Source organism: Rana temporaria, chromosome 1 (genome assembly GCF_905171775.1).
Source record: "Rana temporaria chromosome 1, aRanTem1.1, whole genome shotgun sequence".
In the NCBI taxonomy this organism is placed as follows: Eukaryota; Metazoa; Chordata; class Amphibia; order Anura; family Ranidae; genus Rana; species Rana temporaria.
The window spans coordinates 157,784,673-157,803,389 of NC_053489.1; the positions used below are offsets into that span (position 1 = coordinate 157,784,673).

General features: G+C 40.2%; 1 protein-coding gene across 2 annotated transcripts in view; it reads left to right on the forward strand.

The window, feature by feature from the left end:
- Nucleotides 1-9,832, forward strand: part of PRRC1 (proline rich coiled-coil 1) — a 30,706-nt gene extending 20,874 nt beyond the window's left edge. For both annotated transcript variants that reach the window (XM_040344767.1, XM_040344772.1), the window contains 4 exons: nt 1,121-1,284; nt 3,815-3,918; nt 4,617-4,719; nt 8,744-9,832. In XM_040344767.1, the coding sequence (XP_040200701.1) occupies nt 1,121-1,284; nt 3,815-3,918; nt 4,617-4,719; nt 8,744-8,953 (581 nt within the window). In that variant the 3' untranslated portion in view covers nt 8,954-9,832. The remainder of the gene's footprint in view (nt 1-1,120; nt 1,285-3,814; nt 3,919-4,616; nt 4,720-8,743) is intronic.
- Nucleotides 9,833-18,717: the final 8,885 nt, after the last annotated feature.

An 18,717-nucleotide genomic window follows, 5' to 3' on the forward strand; every position in this document is an offset into this window, starting at 1 on the left:
GGCCAGTAGTTGTGTTGTGTTTTTTTTTTTTTTTTACAGTGTTTAGCTTGTAGTGCATTTTTTGATAGAATGACCCGTACACGCGTTTTGAAAATCGTAAGAAAAATAGATTTCTAAGCGTTTGTACGATAATCTGTTTGTTGGTACACAGCATTTGATAGCCGATCACGACCGTTCATCCAATATTATCCAATCGGCCAAGCATGACATTTTCTGGTACGATACCAGATCGCACAATTTTCATTTTTATCAGTACAGTTGTTTGAAAATACTAATTCACTAAAACACATTGCATCACCATTAAATTTTTATTCTGTCGTACTAGAATTTTTGTCAATTTAGCAACCTATTCAATTTCTACTTGAGACTAGCAAGTGAAAAAAGGCAGACGATCTGTCGTCCAATTTTCAGATGGTGTGTATGGGGCCTTAGTAATAACCCATCCTGTGACGGATAGTCCTATCTACACACAGTAAGACGGTTATTACAAGTGCTGGCATTAGAGGGCAGTGTTGCTGAACTGAATTAGTCTGTATAGAGCACTGTGTTAGTGGATAGCTAAATGGGAAAAGAAGTTTAATGTTTGGATAGAATTATGGTTGGGAAATCATGTCCGCTTTAATAAATGCTCACAGCATGTCCAGTGATATGTTTTGTTTAGACTGTTACATATAATAACCATTTTTAGTTCTAAAATGTTCCCAGCTTTAGTAATTAGATTTTTAAATGTCTGGTTTTCTTTTTTTTTTTTTTAGTCTGTAAATTTGAACTTTATTACACACACTGTAGGCAAACGGTTTGTATTCTTCAATGTCACCTGCAAGTGGGGTTATGCAGTTTGATGCAGATATTTGTATGTTTTTGCATTACCATAGGATTCACCTGTTTGAATTGATTTCTATGGGAACAAATGTTGGGTTAGGGAGGAAGACTGTGCTTACTGTCTTGTTACTTACTCTATTGAGGGGAATGCAACACTGGCTGCTCTTTAGCTAGTTTTGTTCCCCTGTGTGATTATAAGAGAGTGGTATTGTGGTTGTTGCTGACACTTAGTATAACCTGTGCGTCTATCAGCTTTTTTTTTTTTTTTTTTTTTTTTAACGCTTCCATTTTTGTATAGGATCTGGAGGAGAGCTTGACCTAATAGTGACATCTAACAAAGAGGTGAAGGTTGCAGCTGTTCGTGATGCTTTTCAGGAGGTGTTTGGAATGGCTCTTGTAACAGGGGAAGATGGACAGTCAAATATTGCACCACAGCCTGTTGGATATGCTGCTGGGTTAAAGGTAAGTGCTAGATCTATTCAGTTCGTATCTTCGTGCCATCTGCACCCAGAACCATCTTTGTCTTCTTCTTTCTATAATTTAGGGAGATATTGCTGTCTAGACCTCACAGCCCTTTGTCATATATTCTTCCCAGTTGGGCCTGTGCGTGTCCTCTTCACTTGCATTCATTCCTGTGGATTTCAGAGTCTGAACTAGTACTTGGATGCACCATGGGAATGAATGGAGAGCGCAGAGTGTATAAAAGACTGGCTGGGATGATTTTGGCAAGTATCGATGTGACTTTCACTGGATTAGGGACAGGTGAGCATAAGACTTAAAGGGTGGTGAGGAAGGAATACATTTCTGCAGTTGTGTGGGAACTATAAGGGCTAGTTTATACTAGCCTTTCTCTCTGAAGAGTGATCTGTATTCAGATTGCTCTTCATAGCGAATTTGACGGGTGGTAAGGAGGCAATGTATCTCCTCCTCACCACCTGCTTGAACCCTGCAATAGCATCAGTTTCATGGGTTGTGTTCAGTAGGCGGTATTGTCTATTGAATGCAACAGTGGGGATACTGTTTGCCATGCTACTATGCAAAGCATTGGGGCAGCAGCATGGGTTCACACTTCTCTGCTGCTTTTTGCAGCTAAAGGAGGTGAGTTTGGGTCAGTAAAAGCCTGGCTTAACTATATAGTTTTACTAAGCCACAAATAGTGTGGGTGTGGGTGTTTAGGGGTTCTAAGTAATTTTCTAGCAAAAAAAATAAATTATTTTAACTTGTAAACACCAAGTCTGAAAAATAGGCCGGTCCTTCAGTGGTTAAGATCAGGAGGCGGGTAAAATCACGATCTCTATTCTTTAACGATTAATTGTGCAGCACTAATACATTCCACACAAATAATTCTGTTACCAAAATTAGTGTGTGTTGTAAATTGCCTGCGTCGCTCCTGTTTCTTCTTGCTGGAGGCTGTCCTTTTGCTGAACAGCAGGAAATCATACAGTAGAACTAAACACACCGATTTAACCGTTTTAAAAATGGTTACATTCTTGGAATGTTGGGATTGCCTTCGGTTTAAAATAGAAAAAAAACAAAACGTGTTTTTTGTGTGTGTGCACGGGCACACACACACAAGTGCAAGAAGTCTGACCTTTAGAGCATAGACAGGCTGTGCTAAACAGAGAAGCAACCTGACCATTCTTGATTGGATGCGCTTCCATGCCTGTTATGGTCAGTCAGAAATAGGAAAGCAGGGGACTGGCAGGATAACCAGGGATTTCACAAACAAGAAGAAACGCAAAGAGAACAGGTTATTTTCTCATACTAGTACATAACAGACACATATCAGAAATGTAAAATGTTAAAGTGGAGGTTCACCCAAAAAGTTAATTTTTAACATTAGATTGAGGCTCGTTTTGTCAAGGGGAATCGGGTGTTTTTGTTTTAAATCTAAGCAGTACTTACAGTTTTAGAGATAGATCTTCTCCGCCGCTTCAGGGTATGGGCTGCGGGACTGGGCGTTCATATTTGATTGACAGGCTTCCGACGGTCGCATACATCGCGTCATGATTTTCCGAAAGTAGCCGAACGTCGGTGCGCAGGCGCCGTATAGAGCCGCACCGACGTTCGGCTTCTTTCGGCTACTCGTGACGCGATGTATGCGACTGTAGGAAGCCTGTCAATCAAATAGGAACACCCAGTCCCAAAGACCATACCCGGAAGCGGCGTAGAAGATCTATCTCTAAAACGGTAAGTACTGCTTCGGTTTAAAAAAAAAAAAAAACACCCGATTCCCCTAGACAAAATGAGCATCAATCTAATGTTAAAACATTTTTTTCGGGTGAACTCCCGCTTTAAGGTAATATACACTTTAACCACCTCAATACATGGCACCCCCTTCCTGCTTAGGCCATTTTTCAGCTTTCAGCGATATCGCACTTTGAATGACAATTGCGTGGTCATGCAATGTGCAGTTTTTATTATTTTCTTAACACAAATAGAGCTTTCTTTTGAGAAAGATTTTTTTTTTTCGGCTCTATCTATCTCTATTTTTTCTTAATTAATTTCTGTCAGTAAATAAGTAATTTTTCTCCTTAGCTGATGAGGCTGCACGAATATGCCGCACTGACTGGCATCACTAATGGCCATTGATTGTTGGCACTGTTGGGCACTTAATTGTAATCAGGGCACCGATGATCAGTGCCCTGATTACATACCTAGATGTCCCCCTGTGAAGAGATGCCACTGATCAGCTCTCCTCACTCTGTCATTGAGAGGAGACGGTGGGCGGTGGCAAGTTGTTAAAGGAACCATAAAGCCCTTCACTAATGCATACAAAATGTTGTATGCTGGGAGATTCTATAATGCAGTCTGAAAGTTGATGTGCAGATATACTGTAGCTTAAAGCTGGTAATATTATTTAATTTTCTATATAGCAGCCATAGGTGTATCTAGATTATGCTTTTCCCGGTGTCTTGTTATTGCTGGTTGTTGTGGTCACATGGGGTGTGTAGTTTGACAGTCTACACTTTTCCTTCCAATTTATTTTCAGGGAGCCCAGGAAAGAATAGACGGATTACGCAGAAGTGGTGTGATCCATGAGAAGCAACCTGCTGTGTCAGTAGAAAACTTCATTGCAGAGCTGCTGCCTGACAAGTAAGAATTGGTCAGAGATGCTGAATTGCAGCTTGTAGAATGTAGTTTACTGTTTCAAGCCAGTCATATACAGAATGTTTCAGACAAGCAATTCTCCTTCTCTGTGAGACGCTTTGTCCCAGGTCTGAAAGATTGTTTCCAAGTGTTATGGTCTAAAGCTGGATACACACTATACATTTTATTTTATTTTTTCCTTTTTTTAGATTTACCAAAACCATATAATATAAGGTCAAACCTAAACACTTTAAATTTGTATGCAATCGGGCAGACCCTTGCACTACATAGTTGAAGGTAAATCTAAAGGAAATCAAATAACGAAAGTTGTATAGTGTGTATCCAGCTTTAGTTTAAGCAAAGATATATATTATATTCATCTTTGTAGGGAATCCAATGCTGTCATCTGTACATTTGTCACTATGGCTCCTCTTGAGTGGTATTCCCTTTCTTATGAATAGCAACATTAGAAGACATACTCATGTACACAGCACTTTGTGTGTAATTAACCCGGTTCATAGTTCTAATTTTCAGAAAAGAAAATGAAACCTAAAATGTAAATGTTTTTTGTCTGGGTTTTAAAATACATTCACTGTTTGCTTGCAGAACTAAATTGTTACCCTTCTATGTATTTAATTGTTTACTTTATTATTTGCACTGAAATGAAGTACAATTGAGATTTTAAATATGATGATGTGTTTTAGGTGGTTTGATATCGGTTGCGTCATTTTGGATGATCCAATTCATGGCATTCGTTTAGAAAACTTTACACAAGCTACACCTTTGCCTATGGAATATGTACAGCAGGTTTGTTTACGCCCATTTTCTTTTTGGTATAGTAGCCACTGTTAAAAATAGTGTGGATAAATGTAATAACTTTTGTGACACCTTAAAAATTTCCAAAACCTTTAGCAAAAGTGATCAGCATACAGGGTAAAACAAATGCCTCATCGCGCTATCCTGTCTTCCGAGACTTATTCTGTGCCTAAAATGATGCAGTTCAGGGACACTTAAACATGCCTCTTGAAATTTTCCATATTTTGTCATGTTACAACCAAAAATGTAAATGTATTTTATGTTGATAGACCAATACCAAGTGGCACATGATTGTGAAGTGGAAGGAAAACAAGTCTCTATCTATCTATCTATCTATCTATCTATCTATCTATCTAAATAAATAAATAAATAAATAAATAAATAAATAAATACATTAATAAATTAAAAAAATATATATATATTTTTTTACAAATAAATGTGAAAAGTGTGGCGTGCATTTGTATTCAGCCCCCCTGAGTCAATACTTTGTAGAACCATGTTTTTCTGCAATTACAGCTGCAAGTCTTTTTGGGGATCTCTCTACCAGCTTTTCACATCTAGAGTGGAATCTACGAACAGCAATTTTTAAGTCTTGCCACAGATTCTCCATTGGATTTTGGTCTGAACTTTGACTGGGCCATGAATATGTTTTGATCTAAACCATTTCATTGTAGTACTTCTGGCTGTATGTTTTGGGTCATTCACCTGCTAGAAGGTGAACCTCTGCTTCAGTCTCAAGTCTTTTGCAGACTCTCGACAGGTTTTCTTCTAAGATTGCCCTGTATATGGCTTCATCCATCTTCCCATCAACTCTGACCAGCTTCCCTGTCCCTGCTAAAGAAAAGCATCCCCACATGATACTGCCACCATCATGTTGCACAGTGGGGATGGGGTGTTCAGGGTGATGTGAAGCGTTGGTTTTCCACCACACATAGCGTTTTTTGCTTTTAGGCCAAAAAGTTTAATTTTGGTCTCATCTGACCAGAGGACCTTCTTCCACATGTTTGCTTTGTCCCTCACATGGCTTCGCGCAAAATGAAAACAGGATTTCTCCATGGATTTCTTCTTGCCACTCTTCCATAAAGGCCAGATTTGTGGCGTGCACGACTAAGTCCCCTTTCACACCCATAAGACTTGTCCCACGATTTTGGACTGCAAAAGTCATTCTCCACGATTTTCAATGACTTCCATTCATATTGGCATGACTAAGTCGTGCTGATGCTTTTTAACCCTGCTTTAAACTTCTCCACAACTTTATCCCTGACCTGTCTGGTGTGTTCCTTGTTCTTCATGATGCTGATTGTTCACAAAGGTTCTCTAACAAACCTCTGAGGGCTTTACAGAACAGCTGTATTTATACTGAGATTTACACACAGGTAGACTAATTGGGTGACGTCTGAAGTCAGTTGGTTATTTTAGGTTTTAGTTAGGGGTATCAGAGTAAAGGAGGCTGAATACAAATGCACACCACACTTTTCTCATTGTTGTGTTGGTCTATCACATAAAATCCCCAAAAAATACATTTTACGTTTTTGGTTTTAACATGAAAAAATGTGGAATGTTTCAAGAGGTATGAATACTCTTTTTTTTCAAGGTACTGTAGCTCAAGCATGCAGGAGAGTGTGCTTAGCTGCGAAAATCCCTCCTTCTCTCCTTCACTCCTGATGACTCCTGGGATGTATGACCAGGGCTTTTTTTCAGGGGGAACTTGGGGGAACTCGGTTCCACCACCTCTGGCTCAGACCCTTTGGTGCCTGCTCACCACAATCACTTGTAAACACAGAAGTCTGGTTTCTGTGATTACAAGTGACAGCTCTGCACTCTGTGTGTAACCCCCCTGAACTCTGCAATCTGTATGTAATGCAATCCTGGTATTTAATGCCCCTTTAAGACCCTTCTACTGTTTGTGAAATATGAACGGGGTCGTGGTTGAGTTCCTGCACCTATTTTCTGAGAAAAAAAACTCTGTGTATGACATAATTTGCCAAGCCAAGAAACCAGAAAGTATTTGCACACAAATGTAAAAAAAATAAGTTTAATACAAGTAATGATATACTTTCCTGTCTATTTACTAATACTAGCAGCATGAGGATTAAAAATAATCAATGTTGATTGAGAGGGTGAAGTTCCGCTTTAAGGTGTGATCAATCAAAAAATATTGTATTTGTGTTTGTTCTTGCTAAAAAAAAAAAAAAAAAAAAGGGGGTATGGTTTGGCGCACAGTAGTAATTGCTGTGACATGGAACCATCAGTCTTTAAATTGGTCCTTTTATATAAGCAAAGGGCAAAAATGCCATAAATCATAGAGAATGGTCCATCCACTGATCAGGTCCTAAAGGTGATGTAAATGGTCCAATAACTCGGGGCAAGCCTCTTCTAGGAAGAAGCACACTCCACAAACCTGAAGAAAGAAAACACCTCTGTAGCTCTTCTAAGTGTAGATAATATGGCGTTTATTAAAATAAATAATACAATAACAACTCGCATTTGAATAGCATAAAACGGGCACATCAGGGACATCCTGCATCGGTGGGACTGTGCTCATGCTGGCTGGTTAGCTGTGCCGTGCCACTACTCCACTGGAACCTAACGTCGGCTAGGTTTTTCAAAAAAGTTTTTTGGGCATTCACTAAACGCTACTAAAATACTGCTCGAGTTATTTAATGAAGTCATGAAGTATTTTAGTAATGAGCCTGCGGTAATTTACCGCCAGCAGTAGCCGGTATCCTTAACACAGGCTGTAAATAGCTGGTTGTTAAAGACGCTGGCAGCCGCCCACTCCTTAACAACCGATGAGTCATCAGCTGTCAGTGGGGTTGGCAGCTGAATGTAAAATGAAGAAAAAAAAATGCCGACTTGGAAAAAATTAAGCTTTGAATTATAGATTTTGAGGGGAACCCTCACGCCAAAATCCATAACGGACCATTATGCAAGCAGATGTAAACCCTTACAACATATATCCAGTGAAATGAACAGCCTCGGATGATGCACACTGGTTAGAGATGGAGCGCTAGAAACGCAGGTAGTGCTATATGGAAATGGTTCCAAGGTCCAGGTGTGCCAGTAGGCAATTTTTTTTTTTTTTTATTAGTAATGGCAGCGTTTTTTTATTTTATTATCGTGACTGCGACATTATGGCGGACACTTTTGACACATTTTTGGGACCATTGTCATTTTTACAGAGATCGGTGCTATAAAAATGTACTGATTTCTGTGAAAATGGCAGTGAAGGTATAACACTATGTGGCGCTGTAGGGGTAGGGAGTTCCCCAGCGGGCGTGGTGACACGTCACTGATGACCGATCATGGGCAACAGCCATCAGTGACAGTGTCACTAGGCAGAATAGGGGAGTGCCTTGTTTACAAAGGCATCCCCCTGTTCTGCCTTTGCCAACCTCAATCGTGGGCCACCCGGGAACATCGAGTTCCCGGGACCTGCGAACACGCGCGTGCACTGGGCGGCAGATTTAAAGAGATGTACCTGTACTCCAATCTGCCTGCCCATGCCATTCTGTCGATGTACATCAGCATGCGGCAGTCGGCAAGCGGTTAAAATAACTAAGGGGCGTGCCACCCGGTGACAGCTCTCAACAGTTCTTAAATTATTTAGAGGCGGAGCTACCTGGTGACAGCCGATGACTCATTAGTCAAGGACTCAGCGGCCACCCGCTCCTTAACCATGTTAAGGATACCTGAGGCTGCCGGTTCCTTTAAATATTACATGCCGGGTCCACTACTTATTTACTGCATGCATATTTTTTATTTCCTTTCGTAAATTGACTTTCACTCCTGTTTTATGCAGTATTGACCAAGCATTTTTGCTTTATGCGGTAAATGCCACATAAAGAAATAGTAAATTGACATTTTCAGGGTCACATGCGGTATTTGGGGAAAACGCCTAAGTACTGCATGTGATCTGATTCTGTGAATGGAGCCCGCAGTTTTAGAATCTAGGTGTAAATTATCACTGTCTCAGATGAGTCTTTATAGTTAACTGTTTTGTTTTATTTTATAGGCCCAAAATCTTACCCCGCAAGACTACAACCTCAGGTGGTCTGGCCTTTCGGTGACAGTGGGTGAGGTACTGGAGAGAAATCTACCACAAGTCAGTAGGACTGATTGGCACGTGGCTTTCACAGGCATGTCCCGTAGGCAGATGATTTTCAGCGCAGCCAAAGCTCTGGCAGGAATGTACAAGCAGCGACTCCCACCAAGAATACTTTGAAAACAAGCAGCAGGACATGAAGCTTTTTTTGTTTTAATGTTTTGTAGATATGAAAAGTAGACTTAACAACATGGCACAAACTGTAGTTTTCAGGTTTATAAGAAAACGCAGAAACCTTGCAAGAATGCCTTCAATGGAAATGCCACCTTTGCAGTACAATCAAGAGGTTACATCATGGTTATGAAAGACGTATACATTTTGAAAATGCCACCCCTTTAGCCTGCAATGTGCCTAGCTTGACCAAGTCCAGTAGTTTGTTGTATCTTTGCCTTTATATTCATAGGCAGACTCCTATCAATATCTAGGTTAACCTGAACATGTATAAAATTAATTATATGTATTTATCAAGCTTTAATTACTGTTCTTCAATGCATTTGTTATTAAAAAAAAAACAACATGTTCATTCACTTTTTATATCCGAAAATCCTGTAGCCTGGACAAATATATTGGCTTTGATTCACCTTTTAATTTTTTTTCTTTTTAGTATAGTAGATTTTGTAGTGTTTTGCTATCATCAACATGGAGATCTTAGAATATTTTGGATGTGAGACTAATAACTATGGTGCTTTGTTGGCAGGTTAAGTCACACATTTGTACTACAAATCTCAGCTCTGTATTCTTGGTTATCACTACACAGAAATAGTTTAGAAACAACATCCAGTTATCTGTTCATAATTTTGTGGGAAAATATTGGTTATGCCAAGCAAGCATAATGTGCTATTAGAAAGCAGTAGCAGAGCGAATGTCCCCTAGAACTACAAAAGTTTACCGTTGTATTTGATTTTTAAGGGAAAATTGAGAATGCAAGTAAGGGGCATCACATTTTCTTTTTATGTACCATTCTATTTGATGTAATTAATAAATAAAGGTACCTAGAGACATTAAGGGATGGTTTTTCTGTAGGTGCTGCTAGTCACTACAAATATCTTGCTTCCTACGTTTTTTTTTTTTTTTTTTTTTTTTTTGGGCTGGACTATTGATTGACCTGGTTAGATTTTTTCTCCCATTGCTGTAGATGTCAGCATTGCACTCTCATAATGCTTGTTGCCTTGTTTTTCATTAGGAAGATCTTTGAGCTCTTGGCTCTTGCCTGCTGTATTATTAAAGCCTGTAGATGGCTATGGCAATTTTTTATTTATTTTTCTCCAGGACTTTCAGTTGAGAAGGCTTGCTTTCAAAGATGCTGTTTCTGTAATTGCTGGAAGAATAATTGTATCTGTGCAAAGCCTGCTAGCTCTATTCCTGAGGTGTGTATGACCGTGAGGAAAGTATAGCTAGGGTATGTGCCCTTGTGGCATTGTGCATGTGATATCACTATGGATAGAGCACAGCGTCATTCTGGGAATTGGTTGGGGTCCACAAACACGACAAACTAGATGAGTGAATCAATCTTCCAAACGGATCCTTTCTATAGCGTCAGGCCCCATACACACGAGAGGATTTATCCGCAGATACGGTCCAGCGGACCGTATCCGCGGATAAATCCTCTCGAGGATTTCAGAAGATTTCTATGCGATGGCGTGTACACACCATCGCATTGAAATCCGCGCTGAAATCCTCTGCCGATGACGTGTCGCGCCGTCGCCGCTATTATGACGCGGCGACGGGCGCGACGCTGTCATATAAGGAATTCCACGCATGCGTCAAATCATTACGACGCGTGCGGGGAATCCCTTTGGACGAATGGATCCGGTAAGTCTGTACAGACGAGCGGATCCATCCGTTGGGATGGATTCCAGCAGATGGATTTGTTGAGCATGTCAGCAAATATCCATCTGCTGGAAATCCATCCCAGGGGAGATTTATCCGCGGATAAATATCCGACGGAGTGTACACACCATAGAATCTATCCGCAGAAACCCATTTGATGGGATTTATCTGCGGATAGATTCTATGGTGTGTATGGGGCCTCAGCCTCAACATTTAAATATGCGCTTGCTGATTTGGATTTTATCCAGCGGAAATCCTTCAATTCTGAAATCCTGTTTGGAATCATACGTTGAGTGATTCTTTTTAAAACTGGACAAATCTGCATTCATGTATTCTGGAAAATAAAACTATTCAGTGTATTCTGTACAGGGCACAATAAGTAAAGACACATTTCCAGGTTACTGTGACCTAAATTACTGCATTGGTTTGTCAGGCTTAGAATGTATATTGTAAGAATATGTTGGGGGTACCATTTTGTTGTTGTTGCTGCCATTTCTTTTTCCTATGCTTGTACTGTTTTTGTTGCTGTTTGTCTGCCTACATTTTTTTACCAAGAGAAAAAGCTTAAACAATGTTTTCAGAATGATTTAGAACAAACTAAAGTTAAGACTCTAATCGCATATGTTCGGCCGTGGGTTTCCATGTTTTAAAAAAGAGTCCGGTGCAGTTTTGTTCATCCATTTAGGTGTGAATTTTTACATAAAATCGCACCTGAACCGGACTGAAAAATGCACATGACTGTTTTTAAGAATGGGCTGCAGCCAGAATGCTGATATTATGAGCCGGCTCCATAGAGAAGGCTGCCAGTTCACAACATGCAAAATGGATGCAGTTCAGAATGCATCCTATTTACATAAATGTGAACCGAGCCTAAAGGTGGATTTCACTTTAATATGCTAAATTTATTTTAATTATTGTACAAATATTGACAGCTTAAAGGGAATTTCTACTGTTGGCAAGGCTGACGGCACACTATATCGGGGGAGGTTGCAAACTCGGATACTTTTTTGTATTTTATGTGCAAAATGGTAAATGCCTTTTAACAGTTTAAAGAGGAACATCTTAAGAACAAATTTGTAGAAGCTACTTATGGGTTGGATGTTCTCAGTTTATGGGTATGAAAGGGTACTTACAATATTCTTTAGTAGTCCTTTTATCCCTGGGCACCACAGTAATGACTGGGCCACCCACAGTCCCAGACAGTCTGTATTTTTGTTACCACTTGCATTTATTAAAAACGTATACCAACCAGTTATCATTTGGAAGACACTGCTTCTATTCTGTGTTTTGTGGTGCTTGTTTTGTGTGGTGGAGTCATGGTGTGTTGACATGAGCAGGACAGTAAGTTGTAGTGCTGTTGACATAAATGTTGTTTGAGAGAAGAGTCCTAAGGTTTTTATTGTAGTGTGCATACTCGCCTATTCTGCAGCTGTCACTGTGATGGGCAACAAATATGTTTATCTGTTAAGTTTGACTACTCCTGTCTCTCTCCAAATCCTACTGTCATGGTGTATGTACTAGTAACAGAAAAAAGCAAAATAGCTCTGTATTGTATATATTCTGCACCTATTTTGTGTAATTTGGGGTTTCGGGGCAAACATTTTAAATTTGGGTAATGCTTGGGTGCAATTCTCATTTTCCTATGCCCAAAAGCTCTTGAACGCAATTCTTCTGCTTTCAGGAGAGGAGCTTTGACTGCCTCTTAGTGCCTTGCATGTCTATTGAGAGGTGTTCGTGGGCTTAGGCAAAATAAAATGCCCAAAGCCCCAAAAACTTAAGTTTAGGAAAAGCAGTATGCACAAACTTTTTGTGTAATTCTGAAGAATAAAAGGCGTTGCATACAGTGGCAAGAAATAATATGTGATCTCCTGGAAATTAAATTTTCTGCAGTAAATTGTGATCTGATCTAAGTCACAATAAGACAAACATAATAACGCACAAATCATTCTAATTTTATTGTCTTTATTGAACACACCCATTGAACATTCACAGTGCTGGAGGAAAATGTAAGGGAACCCTTGGAGTTAATAGCTGGTAGAACCTGCTTTTGGCAGCAATAACACGCAGGCATTTTTGGTAGCTGTGGATCACACCTGCACAATGTTCAGGAGGAATTTTTGACTATTCTTCCTTTTACAAAATTGCTTCAACTCAAACACATTTGTAGGATATCTGGTGTGAATGGCTCTCTTGAGGTCATTCTTCTTTACCTCACTAAGGATTCTGTGTTGTGCCTTGGGAGTCATCTTGGATGAGTGCCCACTTCTAGGAAGATTAGCCACCGTACTAAACGGTCTCCATTTTATAGACCATTTATCTGTCAACTGATGAATGTCTACACACTTTTGAGATGGTCTTTATCTTCTTTCAGTCTTATGAAGATCAGCTACTCTTGATGTATGTCTTCAGAGAGCTCCTTTTTGTGAAGCATGGTTCACATCAGCTGATGCTTCTTATGAACAGCAATCTCAAAATGTTTGCGTGTCTTTATATCAATCAAAATGGCACTAAACGTGACTGCCAAACGCATTTCATTAATTGGACTCCAGGTGTGCAAATGACTGAATTTAATTAGCTTTTGGTAAAGTAATTTAGTCTATGAATTCACTTGCTTTTCCTCCAGCACTGTAAATAATGGGTGTGTTAAAAAATACACAAACAATTCAAATTTCCTGTGTTTATCATCTTAAAGGGGTTGTAAAGGTTCATGTTCCATCTTGTTTTTTTCACCTTAATGCATTAAAACACCTGGCAATCGCCAGCAACCCCCCCTCGTTTTATTTATCTGAGCATGTTTGTCTCCTCGGCGAGTCCCGCCTTCCTCTCCACGGAGTCCCGGCTTTGATTGGATAGATTGATGGCAGCGCAGCCATTGGCTCCCGCTGATGTCAATCAAATCCAATGACGCGGGGAGCTGGGCCAAGTCATACACTCGGTGCCTATGGACTGGGGTTATCTAAAGCGGGGAGGAGCCACGAGGGACCCCAGAAGATGTTTGGGGCCACTCTGTGCAAAACAAGCTGCACAGTGGAGGCAAGTATAAACATGTTGTTTAATTTTTTTTTTTTAACCACTTAACGCCCGCCGCACGCCTATTTATGTCCACAGAATGGCACGTACAGGCAGATGGGCGTATATATACATCCTTGCCTTCTAGCGGGTGGGGGGTTCGATCGGGACCCCCCCCCGCGGCGGGCGGATTCCCTCGGGGAGCGATCCGGGACGACGGCACGGCTATTCGTTTATAGCCGCTCCGTCGCGATCGCTCCCCGGAGCTAAAGAATGGGGAGAGCCGTATGTAAACACGGCTTCCCCGTGCTTCACTGTGGCGGCGCATCGATCGTGTCATCCCCTTTTATAGGGGAGACACAATCGATGACGTCAGTCCTACAGCCACACCCCCCTACTGTTGTAAACACACACTAGGTGAAGCCTAACACGTTCAGCGCCCGCTGTGGTTAACTCCCAAACTGCAACTGTCATTTTCACAATAAAGAATGCAATTTAAATGCATTTTTTGCTGTGAAAATTACAATGGTCCCAAAAATGTGTCAAAATTTTCCGAAGTGTCGCAGTCACGAAAAAAATCGCTGATCGCCGCCATTAGTAGTAAAAAAAAAATAATTAATAAAAATGCAATAAAAATATCCCCTATTTTGTAAACGCTATAAATTTTGCGCAAACCAATTGATGAACGCTTATTGCAATTTTTTTTTTTTTTTTTTTACCAAAAATAGGTAGAAGAATACGTATCGGCCTAAACTGAGGGAAAAAAAAGTGTATATATGTTTTTGGGGGATATTTATTACAGCAAAAAGTAAAAAATATTGCATTTTTTTCAAAATTGTCGCTCTATTTTTGTTTATAGCGCAAAAAATAAAAACCGCAGAGGTGATCAAATACCACCAAAAGAAAGCTCTATCTGTGGGGGAAAAAAGGACGCCAATTTTGTTTGGGAGCCACATCGCACGAGCGCGTAATTGTCTGTTAAAGCGACGCAGTGCCGAACTGTAAAAACGCCTGTGGGCATTTAGCAGCATATTGGTCCGGGGCTTAAGTGGTTAAAAAGGAACCTTTAGTATCACTTTAAGCACATTGTGTTTGTCTATTGTGACTTGATATGGATCAGATCATATTTTATGGCAAATTACTACAGAAAACCAGTTTAATTCCATTGTAATGGGCTAGTATTTGTAGTTTTAGAGGGGTATGGAATGCTGCTTTTTACTGTGCGACAACACTTAAAATATCATACAGACATAAAGTGCATCCACATATACAATATGTGAAATTATAACATCATAATTGTATACATTATTAACCGTTCTCTTCCATAGTATCTCTTGGTAAATGTAACAAATATGCACATGACCTCAAAATAAAAAGAATTTTCTTACAACAGATGCAAGATGCGTGTGTTTATATACAACATTGCTAAGCAGTTTCATATACTGTATAGGTAGATACTGTTTTTTTTTTTGTTTTTTTTTTAAATGTGTCTGTGGTAAAGAAAATGACAGTGATGCAGTGGCAATACGAGGTTGAATGGGGAGATTAAATATTGCCCTTTTTTTTTTTTGGATGTTTTTGGTGCCCCCCCCCCCAAAAAAAAAAGAAATTCAGTCAACAGCTACAAATACTATAACTGCTGACTTTTAACATAAGGACACTTGCCTGTCCAGGGATCCAGCATTGTTCTCACATGAGCCGATTCTTCAATCGGTTTGGGTGCAGGTGCCTGCATAGCAAGTGAGGCAAACAAGAAATGAGGCCTTGTGGCTCCACAGCTTGTTTCCTACTGCGCATGAGGCTGCACCTTGTGAATGGTGCCATAGTCTTCTGGTACCTGTCATGACTCATGACACCTGACTCTAAACCTTTGAGACCCTGTCACCTTTGTATTTGGGCCAAAGTGATAGTGTCTGCTAATAGCACTCCTCTTCCCAGCAAGATCTACTCTCTCATCTGCATTCCCTGGCAGCCTCCCCACTGTGCTGGAGCTGTCTTTCTGCTGCTTCATTTGGGAGAACATGTGCATATAAGGAAACCTATTGTGTGCAGCCGGTGATCTGCCGATATGGTTCCCTCTATCGTGAAAGTTCCTGCGCAGGCGTAATCTGATCTGCCGATATGGTTCCGGCTAAAGAGAAAGTTCCTTTAAGGACTGCGCAGGCGCAAACTTGCCGACGAAAATCTCCGAACCTCGGCCGGCAACCAGGGCGACGTGGATTTCGAGGAAAGTGGGCAGTCGGCCTCACGTCCTCGCTTCGCTCGGACGGCTCGCTTGGCCTCCGGGCTCTTTTTTTTAACATCCTCCAATCCACGGGGATGTTAAAGAATGAGCATGGATGCCGGACGAGGTTCGGAGATTTCCGTCGGCAAGTTTGCGCCTGCGCAGTCCTTGGAGGAACTTTCCCGTTAGGGGAACCTTAAGGACAAGTCACCGGCTATCAGGCCTAAAAGCTGTCACCTGAGAGGGCTGTGAGATCATCCACCCAGGTAGGATTCAACACTGGAGCTCTTCTTAATGTGGACTCTTTCAGTAGAAGATGGCAAGGGGGTGTGGATTGGATTATACTTTATATTTGACTAGGTGCTCTACTTCCAGCTGCTGCCTAATTACCAATTCTAGTTTGAGGGCTGAGGTACTTCCCTCCTTAGCCACAGTAAGTTCCATCGAGTGCCATTGCATTGTTATGACTCTTGTGAGGCAGAGGCGCTGATTACTACTCAGTCAGTTATTATACACATGGCATTATAATAACATTATGAAAATTATGCCAATGAAATAAAATCTATTTTGTGTAGCCGACCACATTTATAAAACACTTGTGTCAGAAGGGGCATGCCACAGCACTAAGGGTCTATTTTATAATTTTTGTCACACAACTGTTCACCCAGATTCACACATTTTTAAAATTTGGATTCAGTTGGAAAATTGTTCTAATCCAGTGTAAACGTTGGGTGAAAAATATATTCGAAATGGACCAATAAACTTTTAATTTACCTTGTTGAAGATGGATATAGTTTGTGTAGTTCTTAGGAGTGAATGGAATTTTGGCAGAATGGATGCTTTACATGTTCCTTCAGAGAAGGATCCCAAACAGAATTCAACTTGGAATGAATTTACCTCTTTTAAATAAATTTGAGAATAACTTGATTACATTCCATTCAAAATATATGAACCAAAAACATCTCACAAAGCTACTCTGATAAAATTGACTTTAGTATACTTGTACAAAAGAGATGGTTTTGCTATATCTATAGACGTATAAAACTGACCTAACTACAGTTTTTATTGTGTATTTTGCCAATTGCCATTTCATAAACGGTGGTACGTACAGGTACACATTTCATTTTCAATTATATGGGCAAGGTTTTTTTTATTTTTATTTTTTTTGCACGCTTACATTTTAATACATTTATATGATACTAAAAAAAGTTTCCAATGCACCTGTCTGCCACTTTAATTTTTAATTTAAATGCTTTGCCTTAAATACTAGATTGTATTGCAGTCAGACTTCTTTTCAATGATTTGTTCTGTCAATTTTTTTCTTCTTTTTAAAAAACAAAACAAAAAACTTTTTATATCGAATGTGGAAAACCGTTCACTAATATATTTGCCACTAGTGGCTTGCCTTGTGGATCAGATTTGAATAAATGTTTTTACAGCTACATTTGTTGCCTGGTAATTTATATTATTTTTGTTTTCACACTTTTTTTTTTTTCTTTTGGCTCTGAATACCAAGCAAGCTGCCACATTGTGTCAGATTAGGGGCTTCACAATGTTTTTCTAATTAATTTGCTGGTTGTTTATATCCATCTTGTCTTGATAGTTTGTGCTTTAAAGACCGTGAAGCATAGTACACCAGAATTGCAACTTGAAGTAAATCTTTACTTGGCTGACACAAGGTTCCCTTGCCCCCAATTATTCATCTTCTCTAAATGAGAGCAGCCCCTTTAAACTTCCAGTTGTGTGATTGTCAGCATTGCACTGCAGGTTCTTGTCCTGGCTGTCTACTTCATGCCCCCTGTAGTTCTCTGGTCTACAGGGGAGAGCTAATCACATACATCTCTCTACCTGTGGGTGTTTCTAGTAGCAGGTGGCGTGGCAGATGACGTGGCAAGTGGGCAATTCAAAACTTGTGGCAGGTGATGTGGCAAGTGGGAAATTCAAAACTTGTGGCAGGTGATGTGGCAAGTGGACAATCCGCGGCTTGTGGCAGGTGATGTGGCAAGTGACACGCTAAATACAAGTATACTGCTGCTCTCTCAGCTGCTACTCACTCTGGTCTCACAAAATGGCTGAAATGGTTAAATACTGTTTTTTGAGCTTAGGGGGGGGTCTTATGATGTTTCTCAACTAAACGCTTATAAACTAAAATGCGTAAAACGCCACGAAATTCGCGGCAAAGCGGGCGTTTTAAACGCCAGTTTTTGCGTTTGAAAACGTGTGTTTAGATGAGTTTGCATCTGCGTCTCGTGTGCATGGGGCCTTAAAATGTAGAGATCTGCATAATCACTAAGTCAGTTCAGTCCCTGCAGCATATGTATTAATACAAAAGAAAAAAAGGCGACTGGAATATCAGGCAAAGGGAAGTTGATTTCACAGGACACAGCTGGTATATCAAATACAACCAAGTTAAATTAAGTAAATACAAAATATCTTAACCGTTTGCCGACGCACTTTTACGTCGACAGAATGGCATGGCTGGGCAACAGCGATCAGTGACGTGTCACACACAGCCCATCCCCCCTACAGTTAGAAGCACTCCCTAGGGTACACTTAACCCCTTCAGTGCCCCTACAGGTTAACCCCTTCACTGCCAGTGTGATTTTTACAGTAATCAGTGCATTTTTATAGCACTGATCGCTATAAAAATGACAATGATCCCAAAATGGTGTCAAAAGTGTCCGATATGTCCACCATTAAGTCAGTCATTATAAAAATTGGTGATCGCCATTTGTACTAGCAAAAAATTAATAAAATGATCCCCTATTTTGTAGACCCTATAACTTTTGAACAAACCGATCAATAAACGCTTATTGCGTTT